Below are 27,647 nucleotides of genomic sequence, written 5' to 3' on the forward strand. Positions count from 1 at the left end.
TGAGAAGCAAGGGCAAAGGATTTCCCCACTTGTGTTGGTGCAGGAGTTAGCTGTAACGTCCACTGTCTCCATCTGCTTGTATGATAATTTATGATCATTTATTTAGCATTTCTATATCAGCCACTATGATGAGCACTTATTCTCCATTCTTCAAAAACAACCTTGCAAGGTAGGTATTATCCCCATTTACAGCTGAGGAACCTGAGGCTCAAAGAGATCTAGGAACTTTCTCAAAGTTATCAGCTAGTAAGTGGCAGGGCCAGATTCAAAGTCTAGGTGGGTTGCAGGAGCGAGGACATCTCCAGGATAAAGGTGGGGCTGGTAAGTGAGATGGGGGTATTATCTGAGCAAAGCTAAAGAACAGGTTCTCCTTCCTACCAGGATTCTCCACTGAAAGCCGTGCAGATGTTGTGGGTTAATCTAATCATGGACACCTTTGCCTCATTGGCCCTGGCCACCGAGCCCCCCACAGATTCTCTGTTGAACCGTCGCCCTTACGGTCGAAATAAGCCTCTGATCTCACGTACCATGATGAAGAACATCTTGGGCCATGGAGTCTATCAACTCACTATCATCTTTTTGCTTGTCTTTGCCGGTGAGCCAGAGGAGGGGGTGGTAGCAGGGTGGGGTGCTAGATGAAGGTGGGACAGAAGGTGACAACCCAGGGAAAGGTGGCATCATGGGAGCAAGCAGAGCACAAAGCTAGGGGTAATAGCAGCTTCAATTACAGAGTGTTTCCTCTGTTCCAAGCACATGGTACAATATGTTACTTCATATACTTCTCACAATGAGGTACACTAAAGCTAAGAATCTCACAGCCTTAGCTTTGGTGTACCTTATTGATAGATGGAAAACTGAAGCGTCAGTCCCATAGTGAGGAAATCTTTAAATAAGATTTAAACCTATGCCCGCCTAACCCTAGTGCACATAATCTTACCACACACTGCCACAAGGTAAATAGCAGTGGGGCAAACTGAGAGGGAGTTGGATCATTTGAGAACAAAGGTAAATTATAAAATACTTGACAACCAGTATAGCTCAGAGACTGACTAATTAGAATGGACACTATTCATAAGCAACAATATGGCCATACCGTGTTCTGGCTCAACCTGCGCCCTAGTTCAAACCATACTTATCCTCTAACCCTTCCCTTCTGCCCACTAGGTGAGAAATTCTTTGACATTGATAGTGGGAGGAAAGCACCTCTGCACTCACCACCCAGCCAGCACTACACCATTGTTTTCAACGCCTTTGTGCTGATGCAGCTCTTCAATGAAATCAACGCCCGCAAGATCCACGGAGAGAGGAATGTTTTTTCAGGCATCTTCCGCAATGTCATCTTCTGCACTGTGGTCCTGGGCACATTCATCTGCCAGGTGCGATTCTAGCTGGGGTTGGGATAGTGGATTGGGGGTGATAAAGGCCAGAAGCTGGGAGCCAGGATTCCCTACCCAGGAGGAGGAGGGAGGGAGCAATGGGGCCTGAGGCTGGGGGTCAAACACGTTTGGGGTTTCCACTTTGCTTCCATTTGCACATTGTTTCAGAATTGGAGCCCACTTGCGTCAACTGTTCCAGTGTAAGGCAGAATGTTGATAGCAAATGAAAAGTGAAAGGACTTGTAGAAATCCTTTCATTATATTTCTAAAACACAGAAATGACGCAAAGTGACCAAGAGGTGGGTCACTCTCTTCTAGCCCTTTTCCATAGCCCCTGCCCCTCCCCCTTTGTTCTAAAATGGCTCATCTTAGAAAATGTGTGAAATTCCCAAGAGAGAAGAGTGATGGACTGGCTCACTGTAGTTGACAGGCTCCTCCTGTGAGCCCTGGGATAAAGGTCACAGCAGCCCTGTGGTAAAAGGATCCCTTCCCTCTTACACTTGGGGTGGTATGCTAAAACAGCAGTGAATACAGAGCTTAGAGGCTCACCTGTCACAAAAGAGTGCCTGCCTCCTCCTGAGCAGGAACCTCTCTCTCGTTTGCCCCACCCTCACTCTTCTCCATCACTATGACTTCTCTTGGCTTTAGTCCCAAGAAGCCTCCAACTCCCCCAGCTCTTGTGTTAATAATGGTCATTTAACTGCATCTTCTCCCCTACTAGAGTGTTGAAAAAAGACTGTCCATGTCTGTCAACCCTTCCTCCCTTCTAGAGATCTCCTCTCCCCTTCCCTGAGAAGCAACTCAGGACTGGCACCCCAGGAATCCCTGGGGCAAAGAGTCGCTGTGGTGTGGCCATGCCTGGGCTGGAGGCTACCTACCTAGTACTCACCTCCCTGATGGTGGGCCGCCCCTTTCTCTGTTACAGATTCTCATTGTGGAATTTGGAGGTAAACCCTTCAGCTGTACAAAGCTTACCCTGTCCCAGTGGTTTTGGTGTCTCTTCATCGGGATCGGAGAGCTGCTGTGGGGCCAGGTGAGTGCTGACACCCCCCTCTCCATGGCTTCACACAGCCACACACCTCCTCTCTAGATGAGGTAAACAAGCAACCGTGGAGGCTCCCAACTCCTCACCTTCATCCTCTCCTCCTGGCTCCACCCCTGCAAGTTTTAAGTTCTTTGCATCTCACAGGATCCCAAGGTGAAATGATCGATGCCTGCCACTTAACACGCTTTGGATCTCTTCTCAACCATGCCTGGAGGCAGGCCAGTCTCTCGGCTTCTCTCAAATGGAGAATTTTGCTGAGAAATTAAGGAGACTTACAAGTAGAAGAGTTTACAACGCGTATGTCTTTATTCTAATGGGTTGGACACCTGACTCTGCAACTTGAGAAAAATCTGTACTTAACAAGCTCTATAGAGAAGCAATAGAGTATATAGTTTAGAGAGAGGCCTCGGGGGCCAACCAACTGCCTTGGTTTAAGTCCCTGCTCTCCTTTATACATGTCTAATTACTTTGGGTAAGCATTCTGTGTCTTAGTTTCCTCAACTGAGAATAGCAAGGTCATTGTTGATCACGAAATAAGTTACTATGTGGAAAGACTTAAAATAGTGTCTAGTACTTTGTAAGCACTCAGTAAATGTTAGCTATTCATAAGATTATAATATCACCTGGAGCCTCATTCGTTCCCTAATACCACTTTGCAAGCCCTCTTTGTCCTCAGCTCTGCCATGGGCTATGCTTCTACCTTGCAGACGCCAAGTCTCAGCCGATCATCCATTGGTACCCGTCTGGGTAACCAAGGCTTTGTTCTAACTGGACCCAAAGATCCCTACTTGGGGCTGCAGGCCTTCCCCCGTAGATCTGCTAGTTGATTCTTTCACACCTCCTCAAGGCTTCCCTGATTAATTTCTATCCCAACTCTTGACCTGAATCCCTCCACCCTATTTCCGTTTTATTTACAGTGAGTCTGTAAGGCAATTCTATACTTGATTGAAGCTTGGCTGTCTCACCTATTCTCTGGAAGTGCCACTTGGGTCTAATCTCTCACATGTGGCCATGTGGCCTTGATGCCAGATGACAGCCTTCCTTCTGTATTGCAGCAGCTCCTTCCAACATCCAAAATCAGAACTTTGACACTCTTCTTATTTCAAAACACTTGACTCTACTGGACTGGCCATACAGTCCTTCTTACCCACCTGAGCCCTGTCTGATCCTTGTTTGTAAAGAAATACTGATGACAGATACTGAGCTCAAGGGGTGATGTATTTTGAATTGCAAGCCCAACCTGCTGCCCCATGACTTCTGATAACGTGCATGTGGCCCCTTCCTCTATAACTCTGTCCCACCCAACTTCTTCATCCCAACCCAAGAACTTTTACTATCCTTTCACTATAATTTCATAACACAGAAGTTACTTTGCATATGGTAACTAAGAGAGTCATTCTCTTCCAGCACCCTACTCGACCCCTTGCCTATACACGTGCATTGTGACTATCCTCTCCCCAGACTTGTTTTCCCTGTCCTGGTCTCTGTCCCTTCTTACTGTGTACCATGAATTACAGTACAGTACAGTCCTTCAAAAGAGCAAAATGGAAAGGAAAAACTGAAGCAGAAGGAGGGGAATGAAGTATGTAACTAGGCAGATGGCTAGTTGGTTACTAGACTATAAACTGTCCTATGTCCACATATACAGACAGCCTTCCTTGGGACCCGATGCCTAGTTGGCACTTGTTGAAGGTTTGCCTGAATGGATCAGTGCCTTCTTCCCATTGCTTCCCCAGTGGGAATGTTGTTAGGACCAAGAATGACCTGTCCAAGGGCCCGACCCACGTATATTGATACAGCTCTTCTCTCCCTGATTCTGGTGTCTCCCCTTTCTCAGGTAATCACTGCAATACCTACCAAATCCCTGAAGTTCCTGAAGGAGGCTGGGCATGGTACTGCCAAAGAGGAAATCACCAAGGAGGCTGAGGGACTAGATGAGATCGACCATGGAGAGATGGAGCTGCGGCGAGGCCAGATCCTCTGGTTCCGGGGCCTGAACCGTATCCAGACTCAGGTATCCTGATAATGGCCTGTCCTCATCCTGGGAGAACAAACCTCCCATCTTGGGAGGTGGTGGGAGGGAGGACAGCAGTTCTTGGTGGCCAACCTCTCTCCCCTTCCTAAGGTTCAATACTAATGGCCAGCCCTAGCTCCCTAGCTTAAGGACAAACAGGGGCAGAATTATCTTGAGTGGGCTTCTATGAGAGAAGAATAGTCAGAGGACTCAAGAGATGGGACGTTAACTGTCAGCATGGTCCTTTAACTTGGGGAGGACTCTGAGCCCCCATCCCCACCCCCCACTGGGTGGCCTACGGAAGGGCACTTGCAAGCACTAGCCCTAATCCCAGGGTGGGAAATGTTCAGAGTCTCTCCCCACAATTCTGAAAGAAGGAATGAGACACTATCTCTATATCAATACTTAATGTATCAGCACACCCTTAAACTGCTGTTGTGGTAATGCAGACATTATCTGGAATAATCTTTTTATAAAAAAACAAAAGCAAAAAACTCCACCCTTTCTTTTCTTCCCCATTTGAACTTTAAGGCCTTGGTGGGGAATCTGATTAAGTTGTATAAATGACAATAGTCTCTTGTTGCCTGAGGATTTTTTTTACAGCGCCCAGACTTGCTTCCCAAAAAGGAAAAAGCTATCATTTCTTAAAACATTACCCTTCTTGTGATCTCTAAAATGGGATAGAAGCTATTCCTGCTGCTCTAAGTCCTCTGCCTGTAGCCCTACAGTAACTTTGTTTTTTTCACTTTTCATGCAGCAGTTGTAAGTAGCTTTTCCTGGGCAAATGGGCTGCTCCAGGCATTGATAATTCTATCATCTTCCCTCCTATTGCCCCACATACCTTTATTGTGTTAGCCCTGAGATTCCTCATCTCAAGAAACTGTAAACCCAAGATCTCAAGGGTACTTTCCAGAGAGCCAGCCTATTTCTCTCTGCTGATTGGCTGGAGATCCCAGAAATAAGTTTTCTCTAAAATTGACCTTCCATATAGTTTAGAAAGTTCCCTAGTCAACCCCACCTCCTTAGTACATAGGAAAAATAGGTGAAATGACTTTTCTAAACTAAATACCTGATAGGAACTTGTCTGCCCATGGGCAAGACAACTGATAGAAAAGTGGAAAAAGTTGACGTTCACGTAGGGAAACACTGGGGCGCCCCTTTCCCTTTTCTCTAGTTCCTCCTCCCAGAGAGAGAAATTCCAGCAGGACCTGCACAAACTGCCTTGTGGCATCCAGGGTTCCCACCCCCAAACCCACACCTCCTCTAGGCAGTTGAGTCCATCAAGAGCAAGGGTTCAAGTACCCGTAGAACCTGATGCCTTTAGCTCCTGTCTTGAAGGCACCCAGTGCTTGCCTTTAAGTCTGCTCTTTTCAAAATAACCTGTCTTTGCTTTTCTTCCCTTCAGGATCGCCTGCCTCCTCTTCTACTATGTGATTTTTTTCCTAGACAGGATTTCCTCGTTCCAGTGCCTCCTCGCTCCTTGCCCATCTTCTCTCCTGGGGTTCTGAGCTTCCTCCACTACCAATTTCCTCTTCACTACCAATTTCCATTCCCTTGACTGTGTACCTCTCTGTCTGGTGTAACTGCCTCATAGCTGTAGGTAAAGGTAGTTTCCTTGTTGGAGCATGAGGCATTTGGGCCAGAACAGCATGAGAGCCCAAGCTTGGGCTCTAAAGGCCACCTGCTAAAGATGCCAGGATGGTCAATTCTCTGCATTCCACTGGGCACAGGCTCTGTAAGAAGATGAGGCTGATTCCTTGTCATTCTCCTTGCAACATTTGGTTGGATAATTGCCAGGCTGTAGTCCAGTCCTGGTTGGGATTTCTCCTTTCCATTGTCCTCCCCTCTCCCTCTCCCTTTTGGAGAGCTAAAATAACTAGATGGCAGATGTTTGAAAAACTTAAAAGCTAGAATCCTGGGAAGGTGAACCTGTGGTGCCATTTCATTATGGGGGATGAGACCTTATAAACCTCATAAGGAATGTAGAAAATTATCTATCTTTTCAGCCCCTTCTTCCACGTACTGGAACCCTCCTCGGGTTTACAGCAGGATCAGGCTCCCCAGTGTCCTCTGCCAGTATACTATATACTAAAAACTACATAATGTGATGAAGAGGTGGTATTTCCCCTCAAATTTCCTTCTGAATCCAGAAACTAAGCCTAAATATTTTAAGACTTCTCAGGAAGTTTTATAAGTAAGAACTCTGACTCACAAGGTACCTGCTCTCACACCCCTTTGCTCCTGGGGAAATGAAGGAAGATGAATAAAATCAGCAATTCCTATATTCCTGGTCGATTGCCCTTGGTATTAGGGCATATGGGTATTTCTAAGACTATTTACCAGCTCCATGAAGGACAAAGAAGTTCTTTTTTATCTATTCCTTGTTACTTAGAGGTCAGGGATAAATAAGGATGGTAGGTTTGATCCAGGCCCCAGATCAAGGCCAGTGTTAGAAAACAAATGGCATTAATTTGTTACTCAGAGACGACACTGAAGACCAGAGACCTCCTGTGCAGGTCTAGACCAGCAGCTGCTTCCCCACCACCACCACCACCCAACAACTCTTCCTCCCCCTTCTTCAATGTAACTGCTGAGTTATTGTCAGCATTTCTGCCAGACGTTTGAGAACCTATAAAGTATTAATGCAGCTACTGGCATTCTCTCTGATGGGCCTGGCCACTGGATTCCTGAGCCCATTCTCCGGGGCCCTGTCCACTTAGCCCAGGGAAAAGGTGTCTCACAGAAGAAACTCAGAAGCAAGTGGGCCCAGCAAGGCATGATGCAGGAGCCTTTTCACCATAGCCACCGAAGTGTGGGCTACTACACTCACAGCCTCTGTTTTTTCATTAAATACAGGAGTTACTTTCCTGGAAATCTGTAAAAATGAATAGTTAAGTTCATTTACAGGCTTCTGAGCCTCAAAATTCAGTAAGATGTGCCTTACCATCAGGATTTTAAATTGCATGCCTTAGTTTTAAGGGTTCAGGTCAAAGAAATAATAAGCCGGCACTCTCTATCTGACTGTCAGAACTTGTGTGTGGGGAAGGAAGGTGTTCTCTTTAAATTTTAGACACACGTGGACAGTGCACACCAAAAATGTGTCCACTATAGGCTAAAAAGGAAGAGAAGACTGGATTCTGACTGAGAGGACTCCATGGCAAATTGTTCTTCAAATGAATGTGATATGCAACTAACGTTTTCCCCCCTTCTCCTCACGGTTGCTTTGTGTTGGGGGGAGGGGGCCTCTCTCTCGCTTTCCATTTCCAGTCCCCCTTTCCCAGCTCCTCCCATACCCCTTCCCTAACCCTCCACACCCTTGCCTTCCTCTTTCCTCACTTCTCTCTAACTTTGGGGCAAAGCTGTCTCACTCTGTGGTTCTTTGCAGATCGGCGTAATTAACACATTCCAGACGGGAGCCTCTTTTCAGGGAGTCATAAGGAGACAGACCATGGGTCAACACCTTGATGTAAAACTTGTTCCTAGCACGTCCCATGTAACAGTGGCACCAATCAATTCCTCCCCCACCGCTTCTGTTGCTGCTGCTGTTTCATCTTCTGTGGGCAGTGAGTGATAGTCTATTATGATGCATGATTTGTTCAAGTGACCACAAGAGAGCACGTGGCAGCCACTTTAACCAGCCATGGTTAGATTTTTCTTTTAGTTTTTTCTATTGACTTAAAGGAATAAAAGACAAAAATCCCACTCTAAAACCAGGCTGTATGCCCTTGTATTATTTTACTTTGAAAATCTCTTAAACCTTAACTATTTTAAAGACAAGCATCCTGTTTTCTGATTATTCCTCTGCATTGCTTGTTTCTTCCTTTCCTTGTGTTTTGTTTTGTCTTTATTTCTTTGGCTTTGTATATGTTGTTGTTCCCCTCCTCTCTTCCTGCTCCTTTGACCTCCCCTCAAGAATCTGAACTCTATCTCCTAAGCTTAGACAGAAAGTTAGGCTGAATGAAAACCCAGGGCTTCTCTTCAACCTGGGGCAAACTTGAGATCTCCTGGCTGGGCCGCTGAGAAAGGACTTGAAGAGAGGTGTGAAGGGAGATACTGTGTCATTGAGTTTCTTTTTTACCAGTACATCTGCCATAATTGAGCCAGTATTGAACTTGGCCAGTTACAGTAGGCTACCGCTCTATTCGTAGCTGGCAATATTGCCATAAAAATTGTAGCTGGATGTGGAGAAAAGCAGATGATTTGGTTCAAATGTATCAGGCTAAGCATTCCCATTGTTTAACTTTTCAGGAACTTTAAACCAAACTTGGGTATAAAACTCAGTTAATTCACACCTGGGCAGGAGAAATATATGAAAAGATCAAAATCACTTGTTTTTTCTTTCTTTATTAATTTTTTTAGGAGTTTCTGAAGAGTAGCTTTTTTTTTTTTTTTTTTTTTGGCTTCTCCTTTAGTCTATTGTTTTACCTATAGTTAGTCCTTCTTGTTTTATTTGGCACATAAAACTTTAGGAACCCCTTTCTCAGCATGCCTGTAATTGGAATGCTGTCAGCACTCAACCTAAGATCTGTTGTTCCTACTGGTAGATTGTTGGATTCCTGCTAATGCTTGGGCCTTCTTTTTCCTGATGATTTCACCTTCACCAAGTGGAACACAGAGAGTAGAGAGAATGCAGCCAGCCTTTGCTGGTGGGGCTATTAAAGTATTTAGTGGGGAAGGAGTTTCTCTGTATTAAATATTTTGGATTATCTGTGGACTTGAGGAACTGAGTGTTCTGGCTATCCCTTCCTCCCCAACTCCCACCCCCGGCCCTGGGACAGGAGGAGAAGAAACAGAAGTTACGTTGTCTGCGGTTCACGAGTTTGTGAACTCTGCAAGTTGAATAGATGTAGGCTTTTTTGTTTTTGTTTTTTCTTTGAAGCCAACTATATAAAGTATTCTGATGTGAGGTATAAGGGGTAGAGGGAAGAAAAGGAGTGTTGGTATAGATACACACTATTTCTTTAAGCCCAAAATCTGGCAAGAAAGAACAAAATAAGCCTGACCCTGAAAATATACCAGATGTTCTAGCCTGGTCCTTCTATATTCCTCTTTTATTTCCTTCTTTCATTCTAGATTTGCCATCCCCTTCTAACTAGCTTCTGTCCTTTTTAATCATCCCTCTCTGGTGGGCTAGCATCAGATGTCCCAATGGTTTGAGGGTAGAAAGAGACTAGGCAGAAGACAGAACCCACTGGGCTGTTGTAGAGGAGCTGAGAGAAGAGTATGCTCCAAATCCTCAAGGGTTAGAAGATGTGAACTATGACCAGAGAGAAAGACCACACCTCTCTCTCCAGCTGTACTTTCTTACTTGGAGGTCTTAAAGGAAAAGCCATGCATTTTTAAAAACCCCTCTCCCATTCCAGATTGCCAAACGAACTCAAGTATTTATCCAGGCTTCAGTAGCTAGATCTCTAGGACATCCCTCTATAGGGAGGCCCTAATCCTTTCTCTTCTCCTGCATTCTGAAAAGGGAGCAGAAAACAGCAGAATACAAGCTGAGGAAAAGGAGTCTTCACCTGCCCATTCACTGAGCACTAGGGATTGGCCCTTAAGCACTCAGACCAAATCTAAGGTCCAGCCTGGGAAGGGCTCCTATCAGGAGTCATGAGAAAGAGTTGCCCTTCAGTCAGCCTCTTTCACCTGTAGGGCAGGGTCCATGGAAGAAACGATTCTCTTGTGTCCACCCACCTACAGATTTTGAGAGCTGATGACCAAGGGAGGAACAGTTGGTTGGCCGAGTGGAGGGTACCTGAGGCTTTCACAGCACCGCTGCACTAGCCGTCTCTTGTCCCACACATACTGTTCACGCACCAGGCACTGTGCACTAGGAGAGGAAGATGCCCCCATTTAGGGTGGAATGATGATGATGTATCTATCTGTTTGTTCATCTGCATCTGTTAAAGAGTCCCTGAAGCCAGTGTAGTATAGGAGTTGGGAGCATTCTGGGGCTGCCCCATGCCCTCTGCCTCCTCACCATTCTCTTCACGGCAGGCTAGGTGGTGCTCCCTAGCTCTCTGACTCCTCTTCACTTGAGCTTCCCTTACACGTGGCTGGGTTCCCCTCAGATTCCAGAAGTCCTGCAGTCTAGCTGGATGACTATTCCTTGCTCCCCCAAAGAAGGTTTCCCTGATTTTTTCCATCTGCCCATCCCCAGTTCACTTTTTTCTCTGTCATTGTCTGTGTGTAAGAGTGTTATTATTGGTCACCTCAATAGGTGAGAGGAAAAGCCAGCAAACAGGGCTCCAGACCCTCATTCCAACCCCAATGGAAAAAAAAAAAAAGTGTTTTCTATATTGGACTTCATATATAATTTTTTAATTGCTTTAAAAAAATAGAAGCAGGAAGTTAGAAAATCACTGCTATTGAAGATGATGGATGGTGGTATAAAATTACCTGCTCTCCTGTGACACTCATTAGGAGTTTTGAGCTCTCAAGAGCAGGTGAAAAAATGTGGGCTATGTTCTCACTCTTGCAGAGTGTGACATGGCTGTGAAGCAGTCCCTTGGCCAGTGTGTTTGTACCAGGGCCAAGGGAAAGGGCTGTTGGGTTTGGGATCACTTAATCCAAGTAGCCCTACTCTTAAGATTGGATGTAGTCAATTAAAATGTGGGTCTTCCTGAAGACCAGATGGAGCTTCCATGCCATCTGATCTCACTTAGATCTGGAGCAAAAGGAACATGACAGGTAAAATACAATCATCAAATGGTCAGTGGGAATCAGCAGGATGGAGAAACAGTTCTCTAACTGTTCAACATGAGGAGTGTGTGTAGGTACCTTGATTCTTGGCTAAGGTGCTGAGCTGATTCTATGGAATGGCAAGGAATCTTTTGCCTTCTAAGCTTTGAATACTCTCAGTCACAACTCCAGTCTCTTGTGGCATGAGATAGGATAAGGAAAGCCTTAGCAACAGAGATACAATCCTCTCCAGAGAAGAGGGGCTAATGGTACTGGTGGTGAGCCTTCTTTGCATAGGATTTGCAAAAGAAATTTTGTAGGCTCTATAAAGTGATAGGAAGCATTGGGACAGGTAGTCCAACCAATCTACTTGCCTGACTCTTTGTGTGCTCTGCTATCTCCGCATTCTTCTCTAGGAACATATTTTTTGCTTAAACAACAGAGGAATGAAAGAGGTGGCCTGACCCCATATTCATCACTCATCCCTATCTTCTTCCTCACTTCAACAATTTCTCCTGCATTATTTCCATTTCTTTTCTGAGGGAACATTTTTGGACAAGACTTTCCAACACTTAGAACTGTCCCACAACAGCTTTCTTTTCCTCTGGCCTCCCTCTCCAAATTCTCAGGGACCCAACCTTCTCCTCCACCCCGAATCTACCAACCCACATTCTAAGCTGTACCTCAGAGAGGCCCACAGTTCAGAAAAGGAGAACTAGTAAAAGAGCCAGAGATTCTGTGATAAGGCAAAAGCTGATTACGGAAATCAGTTATTATTCATTTCTTCTTGATTTGAATTGACTGAATCCCTTCCTTTTGTGCAATAGAACTTTGACACTCACAGGAGAATGCATTTCCCTTTGCCCCTTAAAATTGCAAATTGTTTCCCCCATCCTCTCTATCCATCCCTTTAGAAAAGTCATTTATTTGTAGCACTTCCTTCTGGATTAGGTAGTCCCTTCCTTTCCCTTCTCCACATAAGGTCATGTTCCTTCTTTTCCCAATTTGGAAACAGCTGGAAAAGGCTCCTAACTGGGCACAGTTGCTATGTATCAGAGACGTGGACATGCATTTGGGTTGTAAGAGCCAGGGGGTTCTTTTGGGGGTCAGGAGGAAGGCATCTTTCAACACCCATATTTCATTTACATCTTCCAGCAGAGGGACTGAAAGAGTGGAGTTCTGTTTTCTTTTGGGGACAGATATGGAGGAGGTTGTGGGATGTCAATACATGCATGTCTGCTGACTGAAAGAGCAAATTATTAAATTGGAGGATATAAGAGTTTTAATTGCTTGCATGCCGCTGACACAAATGAAGGTTGTTTTGTCTGTCTTGCTTCACAGTCTCCACGGTCACTTATCACCCAAGCAGTATTACGTGCAGATTGGCATATGCTGGCTCGGTGACAGTTGTAAACAGATAACTCAGCTTCAATGTGTAATTTCTCCATTCTATAGTCACAAATGTTTGGCCTCAACACAGAAGTCCACATGTCTGAATCATCTTTTAAGTTTGTGTTGCACCTAGCTCCAACTTCCTTGTCCTCCATCCAAAAGAACTAATGAATCTTTTTGTTTTCTGTTTCATTTTAAGAGTGGATTGTTTGGGAATGTGAACTTTGCTTTGGGATTTCTACTTTTTTTATGCAGCTTTTGAAGCATCCTAGTTGTTTGCCATCACTCACCCACCCCCCAATGCTTGAAATTTGAGCCATGTTATGTTTCTAGTGCTCCATGATCTCCTCTTACATGTTTGGTTTTTGTTGTTAAGCAGTAGTGTTTCGTGGTTTGGGTTTTGTTTCTTTTCTCAAACCACCTGTTCCTCGTCACTGGCCAATTCTCATCTTATTTTCTCATCCCCCTTTTCCTTCCTCTGGTGTAGATCAAGGTGGTCAAAGCATTCCATAGTTCCCTCCACGAAAGCATTAAGAAACCCACGAACCAAAACTCCATCCACAACTTCATGACCCACCCTGAGTTCGCCATAGATGAGGAGGGGCCACGAACACCACTCCTGGATGAACAAGAGGAAGAAATTCCCGAAAAGGTTTCAAAGTCCGGGCCTAGGGTGCTCTCGTCGGATGGTGAGGTCACTCCATATGCCAACAAAAACAACAATGCGGTGGATTGCAACCAAGTGCAAATTGTTGCCTCCCATTCGGACAGCCCTCTACACAGCCTGGAGACATCAGTTTGAACTTTTGTTCTCTGACTTCCATCCCTGCTTTCCCTATTTCCTTTTTCATTTATCCTATCTACAAGGTGATGATGGGACTTTTCACTGTCGTGTTATCTGCTCCCAAGTATGCGTGAACCCCCACCTGGCCATGAAGAAGCAAGAGCAGAGACCTGCAAGGATCTCATTTCATTAAGTTTGAGTTGGGGTTTGTAGCAGGACCCAGCCAAACCCCAGGCAGGTAATAGTAGAATCTACTCTTCCGTGTATCAGTTGTCATTTTTATAGAAATGATGACAATCCTCTTGGCATCATACCAACCCAAATTTTCCTCTGGTGTTCATACAAATGTTGCCATCTCCTGACTTCTGGAGCGTACCCTGAGTCTGTGCCACTTGTAAGCTACGTTGAGGGGTCAAGGAGAGATAAATGTCCCGAAATGGAATGTGTTGAGGTAGGAATGGAATGTATAAAATCAGCCTGTAGAGTGATTGCTTTTTAAAAAATTATCCCATTTTGAAAACTTAAACCTAAAGCCCCCTAGCTCTTTCTGTCCTTCTGGTCACACCACTCCACATCTTTCATGACCTTTGTCTTTCTTCCCGTCTTTTTTTTTTTTTTTTTTTTTTAAGTTGTCATGATTAAGAAAGTAGAAAGGACATGAATGAGTTGAGTAAATGTTGACCAATCTCCTTCCTGGCCCCAGTGGAAATCTTCATTTAGTTCTAGAGACAGACAGGTTACTTTGTTGGTAGAGCCCCTTTGAAGCAATTGAGAGCTGGTAAGAATGTTTCCCTGTTGTTGCCAGGTTGCCTTCTGTTTCTAAACTGCCATCTTGTCAGGTGTGTGTGATTTTTAAGTGCCGGGGGAGCAGCTTTGACCATGAGCTTGCATATATGTGGTATGGAGTGTTTTTACCCTAGACCTGAGCTTTCTTCTGTTCTAAAAGTGGTAGCAAAAGAATAAATTGGGTATGACCCTGCCTCCGGGATGGACTTGGATATTGAGGACCAGAAGCTGGCAGGTCTTGAACAAGACAGACTGTCAAAGCAGACTTTTGCAAGGTCCTCCTTGAAGTGAGCACTTCTGCTTGCAAAGCCATTTTCCAAGTCCCTTACAGGGCAGGATCTGATTGTCGGTGGAGTGAATATTGAGAAGCCTTTCTTGGAAGAGGCAATTCTAGCAGGATCTGAGAAAACCTTCCTACAGGGACAAGAAACCTTGAGCTTTGGTGCCTGGGCACCGGCTTTGACATTCTCTTCAGTTTTCTAATTCTGTTCTTTGCCACATCCCCTTACTTGTCCAGTCTCTGAGAAGATCCCAGCTTTCTTGAATATTCTGATTTTGAAAATATATACCCAAAATAGATGCTCCAATGCCATTTTACTCACTTAAAGGAGCAAAAGACCCACTCTGAAAATCTCCCCTCTTCCTCTCTTCTTTTTCTCACGTGCGCCCCTCCAGCCCCTCTCCAGCAACATGCTCCAACTGCTGCCCAGTAAAGCCCCGTGCCTTTTCCCCCTGAACGCTGCCCAGAGAATCCCCTTCCCCACTGCCTCTCAGGAGCTGGGACCTTTGCCAGGAGATTTTTAAAAGTGTTCCTTCATGGGTCAAGGTGGAGCCATATTCGCAGGAGCTCCATTTCTATCCCTGCTGACGTTGGTTACGCTCCCGGGCAGGGTCGGCTCACTCCCCTTAGAGTCAGGAAGCCTCCTCTTTCTAGAGGAAGGGGGGAAGGGACGGGGGCTCTTACGGACTGCCAAATTTCCACCTGTGAGAGAAGGGTGACCTGGACCTAGCCACTCCAGCCTTTCCACCTGGAGCCCTCTTCACCCTTTCACATGAGCTGTTCAAGGTAGGAGAAGTAAAGAGATAACGCCCCCTCCACACCCCTAGGGCTCCATAATCCACGTAGGAAACAGGAAAAACAAATGTGATTTTGGTTTCGTGGAGGTTTCATTACTCAGCGATCTTTTCTCTGTCTTAAATACTTGTGGGGTGGAAAAACCAACTCACTCAAGATATTAGGTGTTCACATATGTATTTATTAAGTACATTGGAAGATTTAGTTCTGTCAAGTCTTTTATTACCTCAGATCACTTTTAAAAAAACAAGCCAATAACAAACTTTGGAGACTATTTTACCATCCCTGCCTGCTCCCAAAAGACTCTCATGGTGCCTGACAGGCTATTCTTGAGGGCTTGTGTCTACTTTTTAAAAGTCAATGGTTTGTGTGTGTGTGTGTGTTCTAGTTTCCACAGTAGGAGAGAAAAATATAGAAATATTATGCAAAAATGTATAGTTTTCTTTAGATCAGAAACTGATATTTTTGAGTCAGCCATATGTATTTTGTTTAAAGGTTTTAAAATAAAGTGCTGTCATGTGACCCTGTGGAAGGGAGCACATAACCAGCTGTTTGACATGACAGGTGACTTAGTATATTTGTAATTGGTTTAAAAACCAATATACCATACTTCCTTTCTCCAAACAGCCATCTTTATACTTAGGGGAAAAAAATTGTTGGGTTCTAGGCTTTTTTAATATAAATTTTGTTGATGTGGAATTGAGTAAGTTTAAGTGTTTATGTGCATATGTTTTTTATATAAGTTTTTTCTATTCAGTTTCAGTGATCCAACTGGCAATGAGTAAATATGGTATAAGTTAATAAAGCTTTCCCCCAAAATGGTGCTTTGGATTTGAAAAGAGTTTGATGGGGAGAAAGAGAAAAATATCATCCTAGATGCTCCTCTTGATAAACCTAGAAAAACTGGTGTAAAACTGCTGATGGAAAGGAAAACATCCAGCAAGAAGACACACAGGCAGCAGGAAATGCATGCTCACGAGAAGCTGGGGTGCCAGCTCTTTCATAACTAGTGAGCACGATCAGGGGCTTTTGCTGGGTTTTGGGTTGGGTTATTGTGTTTCCTGAAGACCAGCTGGCAGAATGGTACCAAAGACATTTGTATCTCCTGGTCTGCAAGGATAATGTGATTTGGGGTTTGCCATTTTTATGGTTCTTTTACTTCCTGTCCTCCCTGGAGTTCTCCATGAGTGAGTTGTTATGCAAGGATCTGACTTGTGACTTTCCCCCCTCCCCTAGAAAGGCTTTCTGCAGTCTCTTAGATGGGTGATGGAGCTCTAAATGGAAAAAGGAAAAACTAGTTCCAGCCGTGGGTGGCAGGCAGTCTTGGAGCTAGGTCCTTCCCAGAGGTGCCCTCTACCCTCAAGAGGGACTCTCCCAGCCCTGAAGGTGTGAAGAGGTCTCCTAGAAATCCCTCTGGGAACTTGGGGATTCTTTGAGGTTTGGGTTTCTTCTTCCCCTTGAACTTCAGAGGGCAGAGTTTGCACAGTTAAGTCTGAATAATTTCCTCACTGCCAAAAACCAAGAGGGTATGGCAAGCCCGCCTGTGCTGTGAAACCTCTAAATGCATCCCTACCTTTCTTTCCTGCTTCCCTGGCCTTAGGATTGAAGTAGTCTACAATCGCGTCACAAGATGCACACTTCCTGGCCTTTCGTATCTAGGGACCACCCCACCGTGATGGCGGGGTCAGGGGGGGGCACTTACAAATGCCTGCTACTCTTAAGCCATTCCAGCCTTTCTTCCTCAGAATAGACTATTCCTTTTGCCTTCTCCTGCCCTGTTGTTAGGCCTGCTGTCCTCTGTCGTCTTGATTTGGAGAGATGGAAGGAGATGAGCTCCCACGATTGAATTGGCCTTTGGTTCATGTTTCCTCCCCATATGTATATATGCCATATGTGAATATGCCATATATATGTGCCAACAAATCTATCCAAGTTTTCTTTTCAAATCAGCACGTAGATAGGAATTTTGAGTTTCTTCATTTTTTTTTCAGTAACTAGTATAACAAGCACTGGTATTTTTGTACAAAAAGAAAAAAAACAAAACAAAAGATTGATTACTGTGGGTCTGCATGACAAAAACAAGCAAATGGTGAAATCAGAGAAATGTGTACCCCAGTGTGTTACCATAATTTGCAGTTCAGCTTAACAGTGCACCCAATCTGTATTTGCATTTTGGTATTATTTAAGCTCTATGTACAATGTTTTGCATGTATTTATATGGTTCTTAGAAAAAAATCTGAAATTCATGTGTTTCTCCACTGAGATGGGAAGAATAGAAGAGTTTTAAAAGAAGGATAAAAGGGATCATTTTTTGGAACTAATAAAGCTTTTTGCTGATGAGCAGAACCCAATACTGCTGTGCACTGAGAATAAAAACCCATGCCCACTTGTAACTGTGCCATCCTCAATGTGTCTCCACTTTCGGTTATGCTGTTGAGAAGGGAGCTCAGCCGTGTCGAGAACTCCCTCTGAGCAAGCCCAGAACTCGTCTTGTCACCTGACCCTGCCATGCTCTACCAAAGCTTCCAACTGGTGGCTAGAGGCCCAGGTTGCCAGTTTCGTACCCTTACAGTGCAAGCTTTGCTCTGCCTGCCTTGTTTAGAATCTACAGTCGAGGAGCTGTGAAGTTGGAGCTTTTGGAAAAGAATGAATTTGGAAGGATAGCAAGAAATCAGGTTTGGCAGTCCTCTTTTTTTCTCTCCCTTAAAAAAAATGAAATGCTTTTTGGGAGAATTAGTTTCCCTTGTTCTAGCTTCTCTTGCCTACCTCCCCTGGGTTTTCTCTCCCATACCATGCCCCATAGCTTTTTTTTTTCTCTCTCTCTCTCTCTCCATTCCTTGAGTCTTTGGCATGATTGAGCTTAGGCCCCAGTTTCAGGTCAATACAACTTCCTGGCATGTCATTTATTTCGGTTCTGAGCTTTCATGTATCAAACAGCTCCTTCCTGCAAATCTCATGCAGGTGCACAATCAAGTTCCCTGCTCACTTTTAAAACAAAGGAAGGAAAGGACCTTGCCAGCTCCCCCACCATCCATTAGGAAAAGTATGATGCTGAAGAACAATCCAAACTCTCTTGAAGAAGGAACCAGCCCTGACAGAAAAGGTTCGCTAGTAAGAGGTCTTGTCCCCACTTCCCTTGCCTGTCCCAGCTTGCTCTCCACAGACACAGACATGCTGCCCACTTCGTTTCTTTAAAGCAGGAGCCAGAGCTTAGTTGATAAGAAGAGTCATGAAACAGTGTCATAAAGCAGCACTAAAGTCTTCTTTTCCATTGTAGATTCTCTCCTAAATACCCTTGCTAAAAAGGGATATACCACACAGGCGAACACCCAAACACATGCACACATACCAGTAGAATCTTCTTAAAGCCAGGGCTTATTAGCCCCTTCTCACACCCACCTCATCTTTGTGAGGCCCTAGATCTGTGCTGATCTGCTATGCAGGACAGGTTCAAGTTACAGATACTTCCCAAGGATCCACACCTAATTGTAGTGTGTGCAAGGGATGGTGATGAAGGGGCCTCAAAGTAACTTTCTGGAAGAGACAAGTATATACTAAGGCATTATTTCAATAGGGTATAAATGCCAGCTTGGCTTCTTGGGTCTGGTTTACCATAAGGAAAAGAGCATGTACTTTTCCTCCATCATTTCCCCCACCCCGACTTCCAGGAAAGAAGAAGAATTGCATTGCCCTCCATTTTTAGCAATGAGTTGTGGGTCTTGCTTGAGCCGAGCTCCTGACAGGCAAATACCCAGGTGCTGCCTCCCTTCTCAGCCTCCATACCTTCTCCTTTGTAGTCACTGGGTTTGTTTGAGGCTCCCCACTAAGCTCAACTGGTTCTCTCGAGTACACTGATGACCAGGCACCTCCCTGCCTTACTCTGGCAAACCAAGACAAGATGACTCACTGGGTGCCAGTGAGATGGTTACAGCCCCTGTTAGAGTGTGGCTTTCATGTCACAGCAAGCGGGAAGGAGGACAAGAATGGTATGTCTTTCACCAGCAAATATTGTTAATCTCTGTTGTAAATAAAACATGTGAACAGCCTACTCTTTCTCTGGGTGCTGTTGTTGACATCCAGTTTTCTTCCTCATGACCCTAAGCCACAAGACGGGACCTGCTAAATTTATAGACAGGAGCAACTTTAGCCTTAAAAGGTAGTTGTTGGGAAGCGGCTGTGGCTCAAGTAATTGAACTCCTCTTTACCATATGAGGACTAGTTTCGATCCCCAGGACATCCTGGTGAAAAAAGAAAAAAGGTGACCCAGACCTGAACACAGTGCGAAGAGGAGCAGGCCCCCGGACGGTAAAGCGACGCACCAGAAAGATGATAATGCAACCAGATAGGAAGGAAAAAAAAGGTAGTTGCTTCTTGCCTGTATCCCAATGTGAAACCAATCACAAACAGGTCTTTACTTTCCTGAAACTTTTTTTCAAAGTCCACCCTGTCTTCAGAGGACACACATCTGGAAGGGAGCAGTCTCTTTGGAATGACTTCCCACTGCCATCTCCTAGAGGCTGATGTTGAAACCAGAATGCCATGTCACACTTATTGACATGAAATTTAAATGATCCTCATATTTTCTGCCAAAGAGAAAAATCTGTTCGGAAAGCCAAATTACAATCAGAAAGTTAACTTCTGCTCATGAAATCTGAGCAGGGGGAATTACTTGGAAGAGTCTCAGCAGAGATGCTTCTGTCTCTCCTTAGCATAGACCCAGTCCCTGTGCCACACTCCAGCACCACCTGTTTTCTCAAATGTCCCCTGTGAGAGAAACCATGTAGACCATTCTCACTGTAGCACGTCCTTTTCCCCCAATACAGCACAATTGATTAGGTTAAGCTTCCTTGCAGTATTAAAATAGGAAGATGTTGATTTGTGTTTTGTAACCCCAGATTTCCATGTCTTGGTCTTAAGTAAAGCAAGTCCATATGAAAACATTTAAAAGAAGTGAGACTGAGAAGTAGCAATTGGCTTCAGCCATGTGTAAAGAAAGCAAAAACAGCCACAGTAATCAAAAACCCTTCCTTTGAGTCAAGAATTCCTATGTCTTGCAAGCCTTTGAACTGAACTGCTGCTGCTAAGGTAGGAAGGTGAAGGGGTTTTAACATTTTTCTCCTCACCCTTGGGTAAAGGAGCTAAAACAGAATTAGAGAGGCAGACTAGCAGGGTCGGAGACTGGAGACGCGCGTCCTGGTTCCCTCTCTTTTCTTACGGGCTTGATTTTCCATCTTTACAAAGAGATGATTGAACTACATCGATGATTTTCAAATTATGCTTTGAATATCTGAAAGGGGTTCCTTAGAGATAATTCAGGGCCTACAAGTGTTCAACGAACAGGCAAGACTTAAAAATATATATTTGGCTTCCATGTCAGCTTTAAGAATGACTTTAAAACACTATGCACTAGCTATTTCTAAGATTCCTGCGGGCTCGGAAATGCTACTCTTCTCATTAACAAACCAAATAATCAGTGCTAAAATGATCCAAATTTGGGTGACAATGTAATGATAAGTTGTGTGTTTTTAAATACAAGCAAGCCTAATTCCTATCCTGTCTCAACTGATTCCCATTATAAAGATCAATTATGCACAAATTAAAATCAAGTGGAACTCAGTGATTGTAGCCCAGCCTGCTGAGCCTATCCAGCTGATTTGGCAGCAGAGTAAGTGTCTTCTTTTTGGAATTTGTTGTGGAAAGAGGAGTCATTTGGGAATCCAGAGATCGTACCCAATGGAATGGTATAACATTAGAAAAGAGAAGCAAGATATCTCATTTGAGCTTGGGTGAAAAAGCCGGGCCAGGGAATGTGTAAGTTTGTTACAGCCCTGACCCTGTGTGATCTAAGGCTCTTTTCAACTCTGAAACTCTGAGTTGTTGCCCTAGTGTCTAAAATTGCCATTAATAACCACCGAAGAATGTTTACATGGAATTTTTCTTTCATTGCTTTATCTCCCATGGAATCTAGCATCATTCTGTGTATACTGAACACTGCATTCCAGAACATGTGCAGGCAGGCTTCACTTAAGGCTCAGCTACTCATATCTGCAATCAAAGACAAATTGCTCCACAACCCTTTAAGTGCAAGAAATATCATGTTCCTTTTTTTTTTAATCTATATGAGATCCTTTCACTAAAAAACCTAGCACTAAACTAGCTAGTGTCTACCAAGACTCTGAGATGTTTTCTCAGTCAAATTTTAGGATCTCATCTCCTCCCCTTGGGTTGGTTCATTCATTCATTTAACAAATATTTGTGTCAGGGACTGTTGCATACACTGGCCTGGTTGAACATACATTCTAGAGGAGAAAAGACAAAAGAAACATATATCAATGGCGATAAGGACTGAAGAGTAAAGTAAGGTGGGGTGAAGGGAGGAGGGAGTGCGGTGGTCAGGGCCTCTCTGACATTTGTGAAGAAACCCGAGGGAAGCAAGAGAGGGAGCTCTAACGATGTGGAAGGCAGGCATTCCAGCAGAGGACGCAGCAAGTGAAAAGGCCCTGAGCCAGGAGACCTTGATTTGTTTGGAATTGAGTGACAAAGTGGGTAAGGGAAGGAGATAAATTCGGAGCAGAAGCTGTAGGCCATTGTAGGTTGGCTTTCATGAAATGGCGATTCACTAGAGGGTTTTAGCAGAGGACTGCAATCATCAATCTTTCCGTGGCTGCAATCCAAGGACAAATAAAAGTAGGCAGCTTTAGCTAGCACACATGCCCCAGGGACTGAGTCTACTGCTAAGCAATATGGGTAAATCCAAGCCCCACTGTCATGCTGTCATTCCACAAAATAGCAGCAATAACAAAATTGTTCAAAATATTGGGTTAAATGAAGGTATGTGCTTGCTACACAAGCCTATTCAGGAAGCCCTGGTGAATGAAGTGATGTTCTACTCACTCACGTAAGACGAGAACACACTCGGTCTCTTCCTGTCCAGGCCCTCTGCCCTCCGTGCCTGCCCGAAATGCACCACACCCTCATCGGATTCCTGGGTGACTGTCCACCTGCCCCCTTGGCTGAGGTGTCAGACCTCGGAGCTCAGGACCTCTCAGCCTGTGGGTCTGGGGAGAGACGCCCGCTCCCACACGGCTCTGGGGAAGAGGGACGACTTGGGGGTGTCGGCGGATAGTTGGTCTTCTGGACAGGCCTTGCAGACGTCTCTGCTCTGTGGCTCTCCTGTGAGTGTGACTCGAGGGGCTCTGGAGAGGCTGCCAAACGCAGAACTCCAGAAGGACCGAGGAGGCAGAGAACCACGCTGCTCTGTGGCCTGGACTCCAGGGAAGGGTTCTCCTCCACGGGCGCTTAGCCTAAGGGCCTGCTGGGGGCAGGGCCCCAGAACAGCTTTCCCCTCGCTGGCCCCATTCCATGATTCCAAATTATCACTCTTCCTGAGGGTCCGGGAAGGAAGGGTGGGTAGGGGCAGAGAAGTGACAGATAAATTACTCTGACACATCCAGAATACTTTCTAACTCCCACCTAACCCTCAGCTTTACCTTAAAGGTATCCGCTGCCTTTATTCTCAGCTTCAGACTTGTCTGGACAGGAGAAGACCTCCAGCACACAGGCAGATGAACCAGGAGTGGGGGATTGCCACCACCAAGGCCTTGCCTGTGCTCCTGCCTGTTCACTCAGGCAGCCCGCACACCCACAAACACAAAGCCTCGTGGACGGCATCTTCCACAACGGGGAATTACTACCTTCTGAGGATGAAGGAGCTCAAGCACACAAGCTCAGGCTGCCCTTCCTCTGACGGGCAAGGAGGGCAACACAAGAAGTGCCTTTGACCTCTTCAGCTGTTGAGTGCACAGCAGAAAAAAATACTAGACACTGATTTAGTTCCCCATATACACACTTAGGTCACAAATTCACAACAGCAAGAACACCTAAGAACTTCTCAGAGGGTGCAGTTAACCCTTATGGTCAGGCATTGTGCTGAATGCAGGAAATGGATAAATGAAAGAGTCTCTGCCCTGGAGGGTTCAAAGTCCACTTAGGGAGACAGACTTTTAAAGCAGTAACCCTGGCAACTTTTTTTTTTTATAAGATTTTTTTTTAGGTCTCTCCCCTTCCTCACAGTTCCCTTCCCCCCCGCCCCCCACCACCACCAGTTGTCTGCTTTCTATGTCCATTTGCTGTATGTTCTCCTGTGTCCACTTGCATTCTTGTCAGTGGCACCGGGGATGTGTGTCTCTTTCTGTTGTGTCATCTTGCTGCATCGCCTCTCCGTGTGTGTGGTGCCATTCCTGGGCAGACTGCGCTTTTGTCGCACAACTCTCATAGGACGCACTCCTTGCGCCCATGTGGTAGACGGACGCCCTATTCGCTGGGTCAAATCTACCTCCCAACCCCAGCTACTTGAGAGACACCAGAACCAAGGCACCTCAGTGGTGCCACCAAAGCACAGACGAGGAGGAGCCTGGGGCTCAGCACGGGAAGACTCCCCAGAGGTACAGACTTGAGTTGTATCTTTTTTTTTTTTTTTAATGACAATTTTGTTTTTTATAAAAGTCACACTTGATCCTGTAATAATTTCAAGTAATAAAAACCAGTGCAGGTGGCAGACTTGGCCCAGTGGTTAGGGCATCCGTCTACCACATGGGAGGTCCGCGGTTCAAACCCCGGGCCTCCTTGACCCGTGTGGAGCTGGCCCATGCGCAGTGCTGATGCGAGCAAAGAGTGCCCTGCCATGCAGGGGTGTCCCCTGCGTAGGGGAGCCCCACGTGCAGGGAGTGCACCCTATAGGGAGAGCCGCCAGCACGAAGGAAGGTTCAGCCTGCCCAGGAATGGTGCGGCACACACAGAGAGTTGACTCAGCAGGATAACACAACAAAAAGAAACAGATTCCCATGCCGCTGACAACAGAAGCAGACAAAGAAGATGCAGCAAATAGACACAGAGAACAGACAACCGGGGGGGGGGGGTGGGGGGGAAGGGGAGAGACATAAATAAATAAATAAATCTTTTTTTAAAAAATCAACTATTAAAAAAAAAAAAGTGCAAAAAAGAAAGTAATAAAATTGCCACATGGCCCCACTACCCAGAAATAACTCGGATACATTTTTTTTTCAATAGACTCTATTTTAGGAGGAGTTTTAGATTTACAGAACTACCCTGCCCCCCTTCACACACGTGCAAGTTCCCCCTATTATTAGCATCTTGCATTAGTGTGGGAACTTTGTTACAATTGATTAACCAATACTGGTACATTATTAACAACTCAGGTCCACAGTTTACATCAGGGTTCACTCTTTGTGTTTGACCAGAGCTTAATATCATGTATCCACCATTACAGTATTTTACAGAACAGTTTCACTGCCCCAAAATGCTCTGTGATCCACCCAGTCATCCCTCTAAACCCCTAGAATAATTTTTAAAAAGATGATTTTACTGAAATTTAACAAGAGAAAAAGAAACTGCTGTTAAAATAAGTGAACTAGTGCAAAGGCACAGGGTGCAAATGTGACAACGGCTGGGCCTGCCGGGAATGTGCCATGCCTGGAAGGGGGTGGCGAGCTCAGACAAGCCACTCAAGGGCAGGGACCACCACTGTTTTTCTTATTTATGCAGGTCCAGTGCCTGCGGTAGGGGACTGCCCATAAATAAGTTTAAAGAATAAGGTGGCAGATAGAAGGAAGAAATCCCCAGATGCCAGGGGGCCATAACGAGGCCCCGCCCCCGTCTGCAGCCGGGCAGGCCCAGCTCCACGTGGGCTCCCTCTTCCCAGCACCGGGCAGCCCAGACGCAGCTCTTCCTCGAGGGCGGAGAGAGGTGGCCTTTGAGTCCTCCAGTATCCCAGCAGGCAGTGCAGCCTAGAGACACTGACAAAGGTCCGGGGGAGACGTCGCAGCTGCTTTTCAAGGAGCCAGTGTTGCCAGGGACTTTTACATTAACTCCAATTTCTGAAGACATAAATTCAAGAAAAGCAACCCCATCCCCCAATAGCCCAATAAAATTGCCAAAATGCTTTGGAGTTTTTAACTGAATGTAAGAAAAGTCCAGAATAGACAAGACCATAAACACAGAAGCTGCAGCTTGGGCGGATTAGTGCCAACTCAGCAACAAAAAAGACAACCAGAATTAGTGGAAGGAAACGTTCCTGTTTTTGTGTTTGCCACAGAGCTTATATTTAATGCAGATGATCAGTCAGCGCATAAGCAAGTGTTGACTGTATAATCCCTATGAGTTTGTCTGAAAGTTCAAGTTTTTACTACTCCGATTAAGCTTGCTCACTGCTGCCACAGGTACGGTAAAGCCTCAGTGTTGTGTGGATATTGTGATTCGTCATAGGGTTGTCCCATCCTGTCCCTACTGTGCAATAGGCAAATTCTGCCTCCAAGGGTCTGAACAAAGCCAGGGGAAGGCTTTAAGAAGGAAAGAAGTTTTTGCTATTCTTCCTCCATCTGCAAAAGAACAACAAAAGGGAAAAGAGGAAAAAAGACTAAAGGAACATTTAACAGAAAGTTTATTTTTTGAGCAGTCATTTCATCCAGCAAACAAAACTGTCTCCTCAGGGCCTGGTTTATTAAGTGTCTTCCTGGGAACGGTGTGCGTTGCAGCCCTCATGCTTACACTGGGGGATGTGGCATCGCTGGTACCTCTCTACCTCCACGTTAAATGTGAGCCAAAAATTAGTGGCCACTTACATTTTAGGTCTCATCACAATGGCTCTACTTAGAATATGAGCAAGGATTTCAGCTGACCTCTGAAATCATTTTATCTTCAAAACATCATGAATGTGGACTCCCTTTATCTCACTCCATTAACATGCTATAAATGCATTGAACGATTTAAAATAATTGCAAATATAAAATACATGTTTTAAATTACTATATTATCTGAATGATTCTAGCACATTATGTTACAGACAGCAAGGATGCTTCTAAGTGACACCTATGAAATTCTTTGAAGAAATTCTTTTTATATCTATGCCTGTTGCACAAAAGACTTTAATTATAACAAGATTTGTTATTTTGTCATTTTTCTAGTTGGCTTTGATCGTAAGGTCATGTGTCCTTCAAAGTTAAAAGCCTAAAAGCAGCCTAAAAATAAAAATTATTGGAGCAGAAGTAGCTCAGTGGTTGAGCACCTGCCTTCCTCATACGAGGTCCAGGGTTCAATCCCTGGTACCGCAATAAAATAAATAAATTACGTTTATTTCTTGACTACAAGCATCAACATTACTATGTAAATTATACCTTCTCCTCTAGCACCATAAACAGTTGCCATGGTGTTTCTAAAATAAGAGATTTATAGTTAATGGGTAGAGGTTAAAAAAAGCATAATGTAATGAGGATCACCCTTATCCTAGGGTCTTATTGAAGATATAGGACATATTTTTTTTTCTTTTTTCTTTGATTTGATTAATCTGGTGGGCTACAAAATAGGTTGGGTCCAGACACCACTAGAAATAGGGCAATCTCTCTTTGGTCTAAGAGTGCTAAAGGAAGGAAGGCATTTGTTTAGGAAGTAGTTCACCCTGGCTTTAACCATGGAAGACATTTTATGTTAACTGGTGGAAAAACAATTTTATCTTTTCTCGAAATCCCCTTTGCTTAACAGATTGTAATGATAATTTGCCCAAACTGCCATTACTAGATATAGAGTCAGTCACATGCAGATTATTTTCTCCTCTAAACTCTAAACCAAGTATAGGAAATCCTTGATATCTGTGCCAATTTTGTATCAGTCACTAAGACTTTTTAACATTTTGTTTATTTTTAAAACAACTTTACAAAAAAAGGTCCCCTAAGCACTATTTACATTTCTTTATAGTCTCTTCTGATATCTGACATAAATATGCAGTTTTCACTGTTATGATCTTTTGACTTAGGATTTTTATCTGAGTGCAATGCAGTATGAAGAGTCTCTTAAAAACTATCTTTCAGATCTTTTTACAGAATGAATTTATGCACTGCTACTGTAATATTCTCAAGGACTATATATAAGCACAAAACGTATGCCTGAAGTTGGTTTTTTCAGAAAAGAACTTTGCTCCTAAAAAGCTTTTATGTATACCTGCTAATAGAAAATCCTCACTGTTTATACCATTTGGATAGCAAAAATCATTGCCTTACAATATGTAATGACTGAAAAGCACATAAATGCAATCTACTTGGATTTTATAAAACAAAATAAAACAAAACAAAAAAATAAGGTGACAAATAGAAGGCAGGCAGAGTGAGCAGAAGAGATGAAAAGGGCCAAAGGAGGCAGCTTTTTCAGTATAAAAAAATGACTAATGTCATAATGCTATAAAAGCAGCACCCATGTAATAGCTCTGGCATATGGTGGGTTGAAGTGTGTCCCCCAGTTTGGACACATTCTTGGTCTTGGTGTGCATTCTGGTGGGAGCGGCCCCATTATAAATAAGATCTCCTCAAGATGTGACGTCTGTTAAGGTGCAGCCCAGCTGAATCGGGTAGAGCTTTAATTCGGGTCACTGGAGTCCTTTATAAGCAGACTGGAAGTCAGACGCAGAGAGAAAAGCCACAGAGAAAAGTCAG

The 27,647-nt window shown here is 44.5% G+C and overlaps 1 protein-coding gene and 1 pseudogene across 3 annotated transcripts in view; both read left to right on the forward strand.

Annotated features, from left to right (window-relative positions):
- ATP2B4 (ATPase plasma membrane Ca2+ transporting 4) overlaps positions 1 to 17,540 on the forward strand; it is a 90,276-nt gene extending 72,736 nt beyond the window's left edge. Inside the window, exons 17-22 of one of the 3 annotated variants that reach the window (XM_004459052.5) lie at positions 382 to 595; positions 1,165 to 1,376; positions 2,302 to 2,409; positions 4,259 to 4,435; positions 7,821 to 7,998; positions 12,990 to 17,540. In XM_004459052.5, the coding sequence (XP_004459109.1) occupies positions 382 to 595; positions 1,165 to 1,376; positions 2,302 to 2,409; positions 4,259 to 4,435; positions 7,821 to 7,998; positions 12,990 to 13,015 (915 nt within the window). In that variant the 3' untranslated portion in view covers positions 13,016 to 17,540. Of the gene's footprint in view, positions 1 to 381; positions 596 to 1,164; positions 1,377 to 2,301; positions 2,410 to 4,258; positions 4,436 to 7,820; positions 8,007 to 12,989 lie in introns of those variants that run through there. The other 2 variants (XM_004459050.5, XM_058274992.2) reach the window with 2 other exon arrangements.
- Positions 17,541 to 22,108: 4,568 nt separating this feature from the next.
- LOC131280815 (motile sperm domain-containing protein 1 pseudogene) lies at positions 22,109 to 25,826 on the forward strand (annotated as a pseudogene).
- The last annotated feature ends 1,821 nt before the right edge of the window (positions 25,827 to 27,647 follow it).

Source organism: Dasypus novemcinctus, chromosome 13 (genome assembly GCF_030445035.2).
Source record: "Dasypus novemcinctus isolate mDasNov1 chromosome 13, mDasNov1.1.hap2, whole genome shotgun sequence".
Lineage (NCBI taxonomy): Eukaryota > Metazoa > Chordata > Mammalia > Cingulata > Dasypodidae > Dasypus > Dasypus novemcinctus.